Genomic DNA, 12,263 nt, shown 5'->3' on the forward strand with positions numbered 1-12,263 from the left:
ATGAATATGTGTACTTTCAGCTTGCATCAAACATCCAAGTAGTATATAATTACATTACACTCTTAAAATGTAAAGGTAATCTATAATGTCACCATTTTTGTTTACATTTTTGATAAAGCAGGCACTTAAATAACTAGCAACTTATTACAATTAAAAACGAATTGATTACTAGCTACTAATTACATCTTCAACAGTGTAGTTGGATTACTTTACTAACAACTCTCTCTAAAAAGTATTGGATTACTTGTTACTAATTACTTTATAATTCCCATATCAACCTTGACCAGTTCAGACATGAACCGGCTCTTTTCTTTCAAATAAACAATATACAATTGCATAAATTATTCTTGAGCTTTGACCAAAACATTTAAAAGGAGAATGTTACATTATAAACATGCATTTTAACATTAGATGTTAAATTTTGATGCTAAATACGGAAAGTTATGATAGGACCGTTCTGTAGTACTTTCTGCGAAAACATAATTAAAAATGCAGTAAAGTGCATGCATTGGAATCAGATAAATATGGAATCGTGGTATAAATGGAAACCTGGACCAAAAAAACAGTCATAAGGGAAACATTTGTAAAAATTGAGATATATGTATAATCTGAAAGCTGAATAAATAAGCTTTCCATTTATGTATGGTTGGTTATGATAGGACAAGATTTTGAAAATATGGAATCTGAGGGTGCAAAAAAATCTAAATATTGAGAAAATCACCTTTAAAGATTTCCAAATGAAGTCCTTAGCAATGCATATCCACTCACAAAAAATACATTTTTGATATATTTATGATAGGAAATTTACAAAATATCTTCATGGAACATGATCATTACTTAATGATTTTTGGCATAAAAGAAACATCGATAATTTTTTTGACCCATACAATGTATTGTTGGCTATTGCTACAAATAGAGTGCCCCAGGGATGACGCGTTTTTGTAGGCAAAACCAGGAAGTGAGTTAGCATTTTAGGACTTCCGGTTCCAACGCCGTAAAGTCTATGGGTTTTTTGAATGGGTTTTTGCTAAATCGCCTGAAATAAGGTATGTGGTTAACAAAGCCACTAAATACTTTCACGTTTTGATCTATGACATAAAACATACCAGTTATAACCCACTTGTGATTTTTTAAACTTTTACTGTGTCTTAAATTCGGCGGTTGCTAACAAATTGCTAAAAGGGACTACTTCCTTTGGCAGGGACTTTAGACGTCATCATGACAAACAGGACATTTGGACAGCATTTCTCATGAAAAAGTGGATAAGTATTCATACACAGCGCATATATAATCAGTGAGCATGTTTTTAAATAGAGTTGTTTTCTAAATAAAGTTTGAAGATGCTTGGTGGTGACGACGTTGATCCGCGACCATGGTGTTCTGTAGTCCGTTTATAGCCTACTGTTAGCCTTTTATATCTTTTAAATCTATAAATGTTGTGTTAACTTGTAAAGATTATCTTGATATACAAAACGTGTAAGTGTCATAACCCTTTGTTAAACACAGAGCTTATTTTCTGCGATTTTCCAAAAGTCTGTGGGAAAAATGAATAGGCTTTTAGTCGAGGGAACCCGTGCGCTGCTAACTTCCGGGTTGGCCTACAAAAACGCGTCATCCCTGGGGCACTCTATATAACTGTGCGACTTATGACTGGTTTTGTGGTCCAGGGTCACATATATGTGTATTATATAGAATTTTTCTGTAGTCTATACCGTATTGAATGCAATTACATCAGAAGTAAATGTAATTAAAGTACAGAAAAATAAGAGTAATCCTTTACTTTTTCAAGGGAAAAGTAATTAGATTACTTAGTAATTTATTACAACCAACACTGCTTATAACTAGCACTCACAAATAACTAGTGATGTCCGTCCGATCTACGAATGCTTCATTCCTCTGAATTGAATCTTTTGGCACACATACTGTATGAAAGCGAGTTAGATTTAGTAATTTATTACTTTAGCATTTTATTAAAACGTGCAAAAACATGCTTAATCAATAGTGATGTAAATGCAAACTGCAGAAGGCTCTAGATCACTTTTTTTAAATGTGCTGCAGCAAACGAACATGGATACTAAGGCTGCACAACGATTAATCGTTTGCAAAATAAAAGTCTGTGTAACGTATTATATGTGTGTGTTCTGTGTATAATAATTATGTATATATAAATACATGCACATACATGTATAAATTTAAGAAAAAAATTATATTTATATATAAAATATTTATAAATATGTATATTTATTTACACATGTATATATTTCTTAAATTTATACATGTATGTGCATGTATTTATATATACATAATTATTATACACAGAACACACACATATATTACGTTACACAGACTTTTATTTTGCAAACGATTAATCGTTGTGCAGCCCTAATGGATACATAAAATTACAGAAACCAAATTGAATGTTGACTTTTTAGAGCATGTAACTTGCTATGCCAGGAGGTGATGAAGTACGTCATGTCTTCCATTGTTTGGTCAGACTGACACGACGACAATCCGGTATAACCTCAAACAAACAGCAATGTTTTGATACCGCCACAGTATTTACACTTTTCAAGGGCATCAAACTACACATGGCTTGGTTAAAGTTATCTCTACATATTATGCTGGGACAGAGGAAAGTTTTAACATAAACAATTACACATATCCCCTTTAAGAAATCAGTAATTAATTATGATGTAGTGTTAAACCTAACACCAGTGCTATTTTATTCTGCAGGTTCAGCGTCCCCCTCCACCTCAGTGTGAGAAGGTGCAGGGACGATGTTCTACGCCCACTTTGTCCTCAGCAAACGTGGGCCGCTGGCCAAAATCTGGTTGGCGGCCCACTGGGATAAGAAGCTGACCAAAGCACATGTGTTTGAGTGCAATCTGGAGAGCAGCGTAGAGAGCATCATCTCTCCAAAGGTTAATGGATTCTCTTGAAATCACGCTGTTTAGGTTTTTTGTGGATTCCATTTTTGGTTTGTGTTGTTTTGAAATGTATTTCAGACCTATTTAGAGTAATATTACTAGTGAGTTTTAGTCCTAAGACCCAAACACATTTGAGGTATGACTGGGTATGTTTACATGCACAAATTTTAATTCAGAATTTTGCTGATTCTGAAAGTTCTGTTTATATGAAGCCTAAATGCATGCATGTAATGCGATGCACATATTCATTTACATATGCATTGTTATTATGTGTGTGATCAGGACTAAACTTCATAGTGCACGTTCAGCACTGGAGCCACAATGAGTACAGATGTCATTTTTGCCTTGATAACATCTATAAAGAAAACTGACTGACAGCCATGTCAGAAGAGCTTTTTTTTTTTACAAATATTTAGTAAATATTCAGTCTCATCCAACGGCCAGACATTATATGCGAAACATGCACATGTTCTTGTGAGTAACATACGCATTTTGAATCTGAATCCGAGAAAATAGTCAGATTCCTGTGTTTACATGCTTAATTTTTTTCCTGTTGATCTGATTATTTCAAGTCTACAACCACCCCTTTCAGTTCGATCAAAATTTCATTTGGATCGATCGAAGTGTTTACATGAAGGCTTTTCAGCGCAGTTGAGACATAAACCCAATTATAAACAGATTATTTGGGTGCATGTAAACGTTGCTATTGTCATCTATGTTTAGAACAAACCGTGAAATCTCTTTTAGTAATGTTCACAGACTTTTACTCATAAATCAAAAACCGTTCTAAAATCACATTAGATATTCCCTCTGGGATGCTTGCAAATTGACATCATGACTGAGCCACTCCATTTACTTCTAATATGTGCTTAATTTGATAGGTAAAAATGGCTCTCCGTACATCTGGTCACTTACTCCTGGGCGTGGTGAGGATCTACCATAGAAAAGCCAAGTACCTGCTGGCAGACTGCAATGAGGCTTTTATTAAGATTAAAATGGCTTTTCGCCCAGGTAAAGTTGTGTCTGGACTACATAAGAAGTTGATCCCTTTGCACTGCAAGAGATAATATATTGTGTATTGTTTGACACAGGTGTGGTCGACCTGCCTGAGGAGAACCGTGAAGCTGCCTACAACGCCATTACATTACCCGAGGAATTTCATGACTTTGATCAGCCTCTTCCGGACTTGGAGTAAGTGCAACTTTAACTTGCTGATATCATATAACTGTAGTAGTTGCTGTCAGTGTTGACCCTTCTTCCCTGTGTTGTGGATTGCAGCGACATTGACGTTGCACAACAGTTCACCCTGAATCAGTCCCGTGTGGAGGAGATCACCATGCGAGAAGAAGTGGGAAACCTCAGTCTACTGCAAGAGAATGATTTTGGTATGGCATAAAAAGCATCCTCTTTTCCTCTTTAGAGCTGTTTGTGTTATTCATACTGTTTATGTAGTGATATTTTTGAATAATTTAAAGGGGTCCTATTCTGCTTTCAGCTTTCTTTAGTGTGTTATGTTGCTGTTTAAGCATGTGTCAAAATATCTGCAAAGTCCCTCCAGCAGGAGTTATTCTCCGAATCAGTGTCACTGTTTCTGAACTCCCTGAAACGCCTCCATTGTAGTCTTGAGTTTTCTTCCAGGAACAATATTCCTCATTTAAATAATTCCCGCCAAAGACATATGCAAAATAAGGGGGCGGGGCCTGGTTGAGTTAGTAGTGTGTTGAAACTCATGGTTATGGTAAGGGGCAGAACATTTCCCAAACATGCTCGAAGCGCTTGACCAATCACAACACACTGGTCCAGCCAACCAATCAGAGCACATTGTGCTTTTCAGAAGGAGGGGCTTCACAGAGACAGCAACTAAACAGTGAAAAAGCTTGAAAAACTATCCTAGTAGAGCCCAAAAAACAAAAAAGGGCATAATAGATCCCCTTTGAAATGATTATGCACCCACATTGCAGTCAACCTCAAACCATAGCCAACACATTTTCCTCGACAGCTGATTTTGGGATGGATGACCGAGAGATGATGCGAGAGGAAGGTGCATTTGAAGTGGACATCATCCACGGGGCGTCCGCATCTAACCTGCTGCTGGAGTCAGAGTCAAGTAGCGTGCAGATGGCTGACAAGCCCAATCACCTAGAGTACGACCAATACAAGGACGACTTTGGAGACAACCCTATGGAGAGCACAGAGGGAGGCATGCTGGGTAAGAGAGACATTCATAAGCACAAAGCTGCATTTAATAGCATCCGTTGAGACTGAGCTGTCTGCTTGCTGTACTTACAGTGGACAAGCTTCTCAGTAACGAGGATGGAGGTGGTATTTTTGACGACCCTCCTGCCATCGCTGAGGGTGTGATGATGCCCCAAGACCACGGTGGTGATGATGATGATGATTTTGACAACCTTTCACGTAAGAAAGCATGTGATATCATTAACATCTATATTACATGTTTGCATAATAATAGAAATGTTGTATTTTGTCCAATAGCAGCAGGAGGTCCAGACAGTCCTGATTCTGGTCCTGTTGAGCAGCTGCCCACCATGACAGACCAGACTGAACAGACCACCCTGGTCCATAATGAGGAGGAGGCTTTTGCTTTGGAGCCCATCGACATCACAGGTCAGCCAGAACAGATAAATAGTAGTGCAGTAATACAGGGCTCAACCACCACCATATCTTGCGTTCACTGATCCTATAGTTTCTGCTGATTTAAATATGTCACCAAGATAAAGTTATGTAGCTGACTGACATGAACCACATTTTGTAGGTATGTAACGATACACTCATGTCACGATTCAATACATATCTCACAAAACAATATTAGTGTGATACTTCAAGACATATGGTAAAAGGTTAACAAAAAATTAACTATTGATTAAATGCTAGATTTGGTATTACATTGGGGGTTGAAATGAATAGACCTGCACTTGTTGCTGGTAACCCAATGCACAGGACAGTGTTGATACCAAAATAAAAAAATATTCATGATCCTGAAGCTGAAAATACAGAAAAATATGAATATGCTTGTACTCTCTGATTGACTAGATATATTTAAAATAATGTAGGCCTCATTTTACTGGTAACACAAGACATCATGACCCACAAATATTCCCCCATTGCATTATTATACATTATATTCAACATTATATAGTGGCATGAAAAAGTATGTGAACCCCTTGCAGAATCTGTGAAAATGAGAATTATTTTAATAAAATAAGAGGGATAATAAAAAAAAAAATGCATGTTATTTTTTGTTTAGTACTGTCCTGAGTAAGATATTTTACATAAAAGATGTTTGCATTTAGACAAAACAATAGCTGAATTTATTAAAATAACCCCATTCATAAGTATGTGAAGCATTGATTCTCAATACTGTGTGTGGTCACCTGATGATCCACGACTGTTTTTGTGTTTTGTGATGGTTGTTCATGAGTCTCTTGTTTGTCCTGAGCAGTTCTCAAAATCATCCAGCCACTGCTGGAAAGGGTTCAAATATGCAAAAATGCTTGAAAACTGAAATTTCTGCAAGACCTGGAGGATTTTTCTGAAGAACAGAGCTCAGTTTAACTGCTCAGGACAAACAAGAGACTCATGAACAACCATCACAAAACACAAAAACAGTCGTGGATCATCAGGTAACCACACACAGTATTGAGAATCAATGCTTCACATACTTATGAATGGGGTTATTTTAATAAATTCAGCTATTGTTTTGTCTTGTGAACTAAATGCAAACATCTTTTATGTAAAATATCTTACTCAGGACAGTACTAAATAAAAAATAACATGCATTTTTTATTATCCCTCTTATTTTATTAAAATAATTCTCATTTTCACAGATTCTGCAAGGGGTTCACATACTTTTTCATGCCACTGTATATAGGTAGTTTAATGTAGTCCTGACACTTTGTAAACTCTGTAAAAATTAATTTTTTCTCACTCAGTAATTTTTATTTTGGGTGAACTATATACAATACATATCATCACTATCCACGATACGATATTGTTGCATTTTTGTATTGCGATATATTGTGACACCCCTAACATTTTGTCAAAAAATTATAAACAAGTTTTATTGTGTAGTATATTATTTTATATTCATATATTATCAATATTCCATATAACATTATCAATATATACATGTAATAATCTGGTTTATATTTTCTAATTATTAAATTAATTAAATTTAATTATGATTATCCAATTACATTTAAAATGATAATGCCAGTATTTTCCAACAAATGTATGTTTTTAGCTGATTTTTTAGTTATTTGTATATTTTTATAGGTGTACAATTTGCTTTGTCTTTTTTTTATAGTGTTTCTGACATATAATTTGATAAAAATAAAAACTTGATAAAAATACAATGTAAATGTTTGTAATTGTTTATTAAAGGGACAGTTCAGTCAAAAATGAAAATTATGTAATAATTTACTCACTCTCATGTTGTTCCAAACATGTTCTTTCTTCTGTGGAACATAAAAAAAGAAATTTTGAAGAATGTTGGTAACCAAAGAGTTGACTTCCATTGTATTTTTTCATATAATAGATGTCAATGGGAACCAGAACAGTTTAGTTACCAACTTATCTCCTTTTACGTTCCAAGAAGAAAGAAAATCATACAGGTTTGTAACAGCATGAGGGTGAATAAATAATGACAGAATTTTCATAGAATTTTCCTATCCCTTTAACAAAAACAAAACAAATAATTGATTAGGTTGTGAAACAATAAAAAAAGTTAGTTATTTAACAGCATTTTGTGCCAATGCACCTGAAGTTCTCTTGCAAACAAATTGTAATCATCTTAGATGTCTTTCATCATGCCATACTCTTATATTACCAGTGAAAGAAACCAAAGCAAAAAGAAAGAGGAAGCTGATTGTGGACAGTGTGAAGGAGCTGGACAGTAAGACCATCCGTGCCCAGCTGAGCGACTACTCCGACATTGTCACCACTCTGGATCTGGCTCCCCCTACCAAGAAGCTGATGATGTGGAAGGAAACAGGAGGAGTGGAGAAGCTGTTTTCTCTGCCAGCTCAACCCCTCTGGAACAGCAGACTGCTCAAGGTCAGGACAGATCCCTGGAACAAGCTGTGAGACATTAACACAGGCCTTAATGCAACAAAATACATAAGTATCCTTGGATATGTCTGTTTCTGGCACTATCTCGCTCATTATTATACACAGAAATCTGTTAAAACAACTTATTTGGACAGTGTTTCTGCAGTCTTGCCATCAAACAGTGTAGTTACACAATGAATTGCTTCAAAAAGAGCTGTACCCCTCTTTGCAGATGTTCACACGCTGCCTGACCCCTCTGGTGCCCGATGAGCTGAGGAAGAGGAGGAAGGGTGGAGAAGCAGACAGCTTGGACGAGTTCCTCAAAGACCTGGAGAACCCCGAGGTTCCTCGAGAAGAGGCTCTGTCTCAGCAGAGAGACATCATTGGTAAGAATGGCTGACTCATGCTGCTAACTACTAGAGCTGCACAATTTATCGTTAAAAGATTGAAACACCCATGTGATCTTATTCCAAAATGACACATTCGGCTAGATGTCTATTTGACAAGCAAACATTCAGATCTGCGTTCTGACCCAGAGAGAGCTGTTGTCATGTTTAGTCATGAAACAGCTTCACAAACAGTCTTTTCAACTACACAGTATTATTATTTGTATTACAATAATTCAAAGTAGTACTGAGATAAAAGTTTATATATCGGATATAAACACTGATGTCTATGGTAGCGATCAAAATAGAGAAAATCAACTTTTGGAGTAACTTGATACTTCAAATAAAGGTTGTATCAATTACATGTGATGTGACTGTTAAAAAAAAATATTTAATTTTTTTTTGTAATTTTCAAATTATTGTTTATAAAATATCTGTAACTTTGCAATTATTGTTGATAACACTTTATAGATATCGTTTTTTCCTTCTGTATGTTGTAACACACTTATTTTTATATTTTATTTTGTTTTTTTTGTTCGAAATTAAAGAAAGAAAGAAAGAAAGAATCATTCATTCAAGAGATTCGTTCAAGATCGCTGATTCATCCAGTAATGTAACAAGTGAAGTCTTTATGAGTGAGTCATTGAATCATTCATTCAGACTGATTTTTATTAAAAAAAAAAAAAAAATTAATTCAAATTAATTAAATGTTTTAAATAGACTGCAGCAATTAACACCTTGTCAGAACCTCTAGTAAATTACATGTTTATTTATGTATTATATTTAGAATCTAGGGAGAATCATGATCTCTGTTTGGAAAAGGAAAAAAGAATGGTTTTGATTCCCAATTTATCCAGAATTGTGCAGCTCTACTAACTACTAATTGGATCAATAGGCATGTGATACCTGACTGTAAATCCAACCGTAACTGATAGACTTTTCTTTTGATGTTCAAAAGATTGGGAACAGTAATCCTGAAAAAAAAAATTATCACAGTTTTCACACAAATCTTAAGCAGCACAACTGGTTTCAACATTGATAATAATCATAAATGTTTCTTGAGCAGCAAATCATCATATTAGAATGATTTCTGAAGGATCATGTGACACTGAAGACTGCTGAAAATTCAGCTTTGATCACAAGAATAAATTACATTTTACAATATTACATATAAAACAGCAATTTTAAATTGTAATAATATTTCATATTGTATCAGATAAATGCAGCCTGACTGAATTGATTATTTCAAAAAAGTTTCAAAAACTTTTACTAACCCTAAACTTTTGAACAGTAGTTCTCTAGTTTGTGACTAATGCCCATGTTTGGCTTTTTGCAGACCAGACCATCTTGGAGGAGCCCAGTGTTCTGCAGGCTTCAGCCATGGAGGGTAGTCGCACAACGCTCGACGAATCAGTCATGCCTCCTCCATCTGGACACCGTGGACAAAAGCGCAAAGCTCTGGACACAGAGCCTGCCTTACCTGTGAGATTTTGAACCGCAGGTTTTCAATGTGGCTTTTGACCCCAGTGTATGTGGTTTTCTAATTCTGTGCTCTCACCTATTTTCCTACAGATGCTCGAGGATGATCGCTCCTCCATTGTTTCCACGCGTCACGTGAACATGCAGCAGGTGGACCTTCCCCCTGAGGAACCAACCAGCATCTCACAGCTCATCCCTGAGCTCGACCTGATAGGAGAGAAGAGCAAAGAGAAGAAGGATGATGATGAGGAGGAGGAGGTGAGGAAGCTTTAACATCCACAAATCAAGGGATTAAAAGAGGAAAAACTGATATCATTCTTACTTTTTTTAATAAGCAAACCTGTTTAGTACAGCCAAACATTCTGCAGTCACTTTTAAAGGATTAGTTCAGTTCAGAATTCAAATTTCCTGATAATTTACTCACACCCATGTCATCCAAGATGGTCATGTCTTTCTTTCTTCAGTCAGAAAGAAATTTTTGAGGAAAACATTCCAGGATTTTTCTCCATATAGTGGACTTCAACAGGGACCAACGGGTTGAAGGTCCAAATGTCAGTTTCAGTGCAGCTTCAAAGAGCTCTACATGATCCCAGATGAGGAATAAGAGTCTTATCTAGAGAAACAATCGTCCATTTTCAAAAAAAAAAAAAAAAAATTATATACTTTTTAACCACAAATGCTCATCTTGCAATAGCTCAGCTATGCGCCACGCGATCATGTTGGAAAGGTCACGCATGACGTAGACAGAAAAGTATTCTCTATATCAACGTGCACTGCTTCTGAACTCCCTGAAACGCCTCCATTGTAGTTAGAGTTTTCTTCCAGGAAGGAACGGATCATAATATTCCTCATTTAAATAATTCATACGCAGAATAAAGGGGTGTGGCCTGTTTGAGTTAGTTAATAGTGTGTTGAAACTGGTGGTTATGGAAAGGGGCGGGACATTTCCCAAACACGCTCGAAGCGGTTGACCAATCACAACACACTGCTCCAGCCGACCAATCAGAGCACATTGTGCTCTTCAGAAGGAGGGGCTTCATAGAGACAGGAACTAAACAGAGCGTTACTGACAGACTGGGAAGAGAGGAGCTGCAACAATGCAGAATATGTGAAAAAATAAGGAGTTTTTTGAATATTTAAGCATGAAAATCTGTTAGATCTGTTAATCTAGTAGAGTGCAAAAACAAAATCAAGACTTTGTAAAATGTTCCCTTTTGTTTTAAAGGAGGAGGAGGGTCAGAGCGGAGACCAGGATCAGGAAGAGAGGAGGTGGAACAAGAGAACACAGCAGATGCTGCACGGTTTACAGGTTTGGCAGAATTGAAACATTCAGTTTAATAAGAAGCATAAACTGATTTTACATCAATAAATACCCTTTTTATTCCTCTGACTGCGTCCTCTTGTGTTCTACAGAGAGTCATTGCTAAGACTGGAGCAGAATCGATCAGCTTGCTGGAACTGTGCAGAAACAACAACAAGAAACAAGCAGCTGCCAAGTTCTACAGCTTTCTGGTGCTAAAGAAACAGCAGGCAGTGGAGCTCAGGCAGGACGAGCCCTACAGCGACATCATCGCCACCCCTGGCCCCAGATTTCACATCATATAGACTCTTAAAGCTCAACACTGGCAGATTGTATTCTTTTTAATGGTTTTGTTTGTATATGATGTGTTATGTATATCTGTGCATGTGCATACTACATGTGCTCTCTGTCTGACTGACATGCGAAAAAAGTGCTTCTTATAGCGACTTGCAAAGGCTTTGAGCCTTCAGCTGGTTCTCTTTAATCATGTTTTACAGATGCTTCGGTTTCATTTTATTTAATGAGTCTTATTGTTTTGCATGCTTTGAATTACATGTTGACATGCAACATAATTGTTTACTTTCATGAAAGTGTTTTCGTTGTTAAAAGAGTAACATTTTAGCTGCTCCAAAGATAAACAATTAAAAGTTTATAGTTTTTATGTGTGGAAAAAAATACAATGAAAGGTCAATGAAAGCTACTACAGTAACAGTACTATTTCCTTAAAGTCTCAGTGTTGTGAACATTCACCCGAAAGCAGCTGTAGTTTTGCTTGTCAGCCAGACAAATTAAAGCAAATGTTATATATTGGTTAAAATAATATTGTGCCATTTGTTGTAAAGATGAATTTTGTAATTGTGCAAGCACTTTTTAAAACAGTCTCACAGACTTTGGTTTTATCGATGTTAGACTCAGTTTTGTATGTCACAGTAATTAAACACTATCTGTTAAAGTGCAGTACAGTCCTTTATTTAAATGCCTCGGAAACTGCTTGTTTTATTCATATTGGTATAAAAACAGGTTATATAATTATAATCTTACACATTTGCCTGTAGCCCTGACTTGGTACGACTGTGTTGCGTAATTTTTGTAATAAACCGTAAT

At 36.1% G+C, this 12,263-nt stretch overlaps 1 protein-coding gene across 4 annotated transcripts; it reads left to right on the forward strand.

Moving 5' to 3' along the window:
• Positions 1-1,002: 1,002 nt before the first annotated feature.
• Positions 1,003-12,214, forward strand: rad21b (RAD21 cohesin complex component b). Of its 4 annotated transcripts, none has more exons than XM_067412321.1 (14): positions 1,003-1,294; positions 2,734-2,921; positions 3,809-3,938; positions 4,019-4,118; positions 4,206-4,312; positions 4,927-5,136; positions 5,217-5,342; positions 5,421-5,552; positions 7,777-8,000; positions 8,227-8,380; positions 9,717-9,862; positions 9,953-10,117; positions 11,085-11,168; positions 11,273-12,214. In XM_067412321.1, the coding sequence occupies exons 2-14, from the start codon at positions 2,778-2,780 to the stop codon at positions 11,462-11,464; spliced, it is 1,914 nt and encodes a 637-aa protein (XP_067268422.1). In that variant the 5' UTR covers positions 1,003-1,294; positions 2,734-2,777; the 3' UTR covers positions 11,465-12,214. The 4 variants fall into 4 exon arrangements, with proteins under 4 accessions (XP_067268422.1, XP_067268425.1, XP_067268424.1 ...); XM_067412324.1 differs by having other exon boundaries at positions 5,424-5,552; XM_067412323.1 differs by having other exon boundaries at positions 1,222-1,258.
• The last annotated feature ends 49 nt before the right edge of the window (positions 12,215-12,263 follow it).

Source organism: Chanodichthys erythropterus, chromosome 15 (assembly GCF_024489055.1).
Source record: "Chanodichthys erythropterus isolate Z2021 chromosome 15, ASM2448905v1, whole genome shotgun sequence".
In the NCBI taxonomy this organism is placed as follows: domain Eukaryota; kingdom Metazoa; phylum Chordata; class Actinopteri; order Cypriniformes; family Xenocyprididae; genus Chanodichthys; species Chanodichthys erythropterus.

Bases quoted from the DNA above. Each gene is read 5' to 3' on its own strand.
- rad21b (XM_067412321.1), top strand. From the start codon at position 2,778: ATGTTCTACGCCCACTTTGTCCTCAGCAAACGTGGGCCGCTGGCCAAA. The intron at 8,001-8,226 runs GTCAGGACAGAT...CCCTCTTTGCAG, and splicing joins GGAACAGCAGACTGCTCAAG to ATGTTCACACGCTGCCTGAC. The intron at 10,118-11,084 runs GTGAGGAAGCTT...TTTGTTTTAAAG, and splicing joins ATGATGATGAGGAGGAGGAG to GAGGAGGAGGGTCAGAGCGG.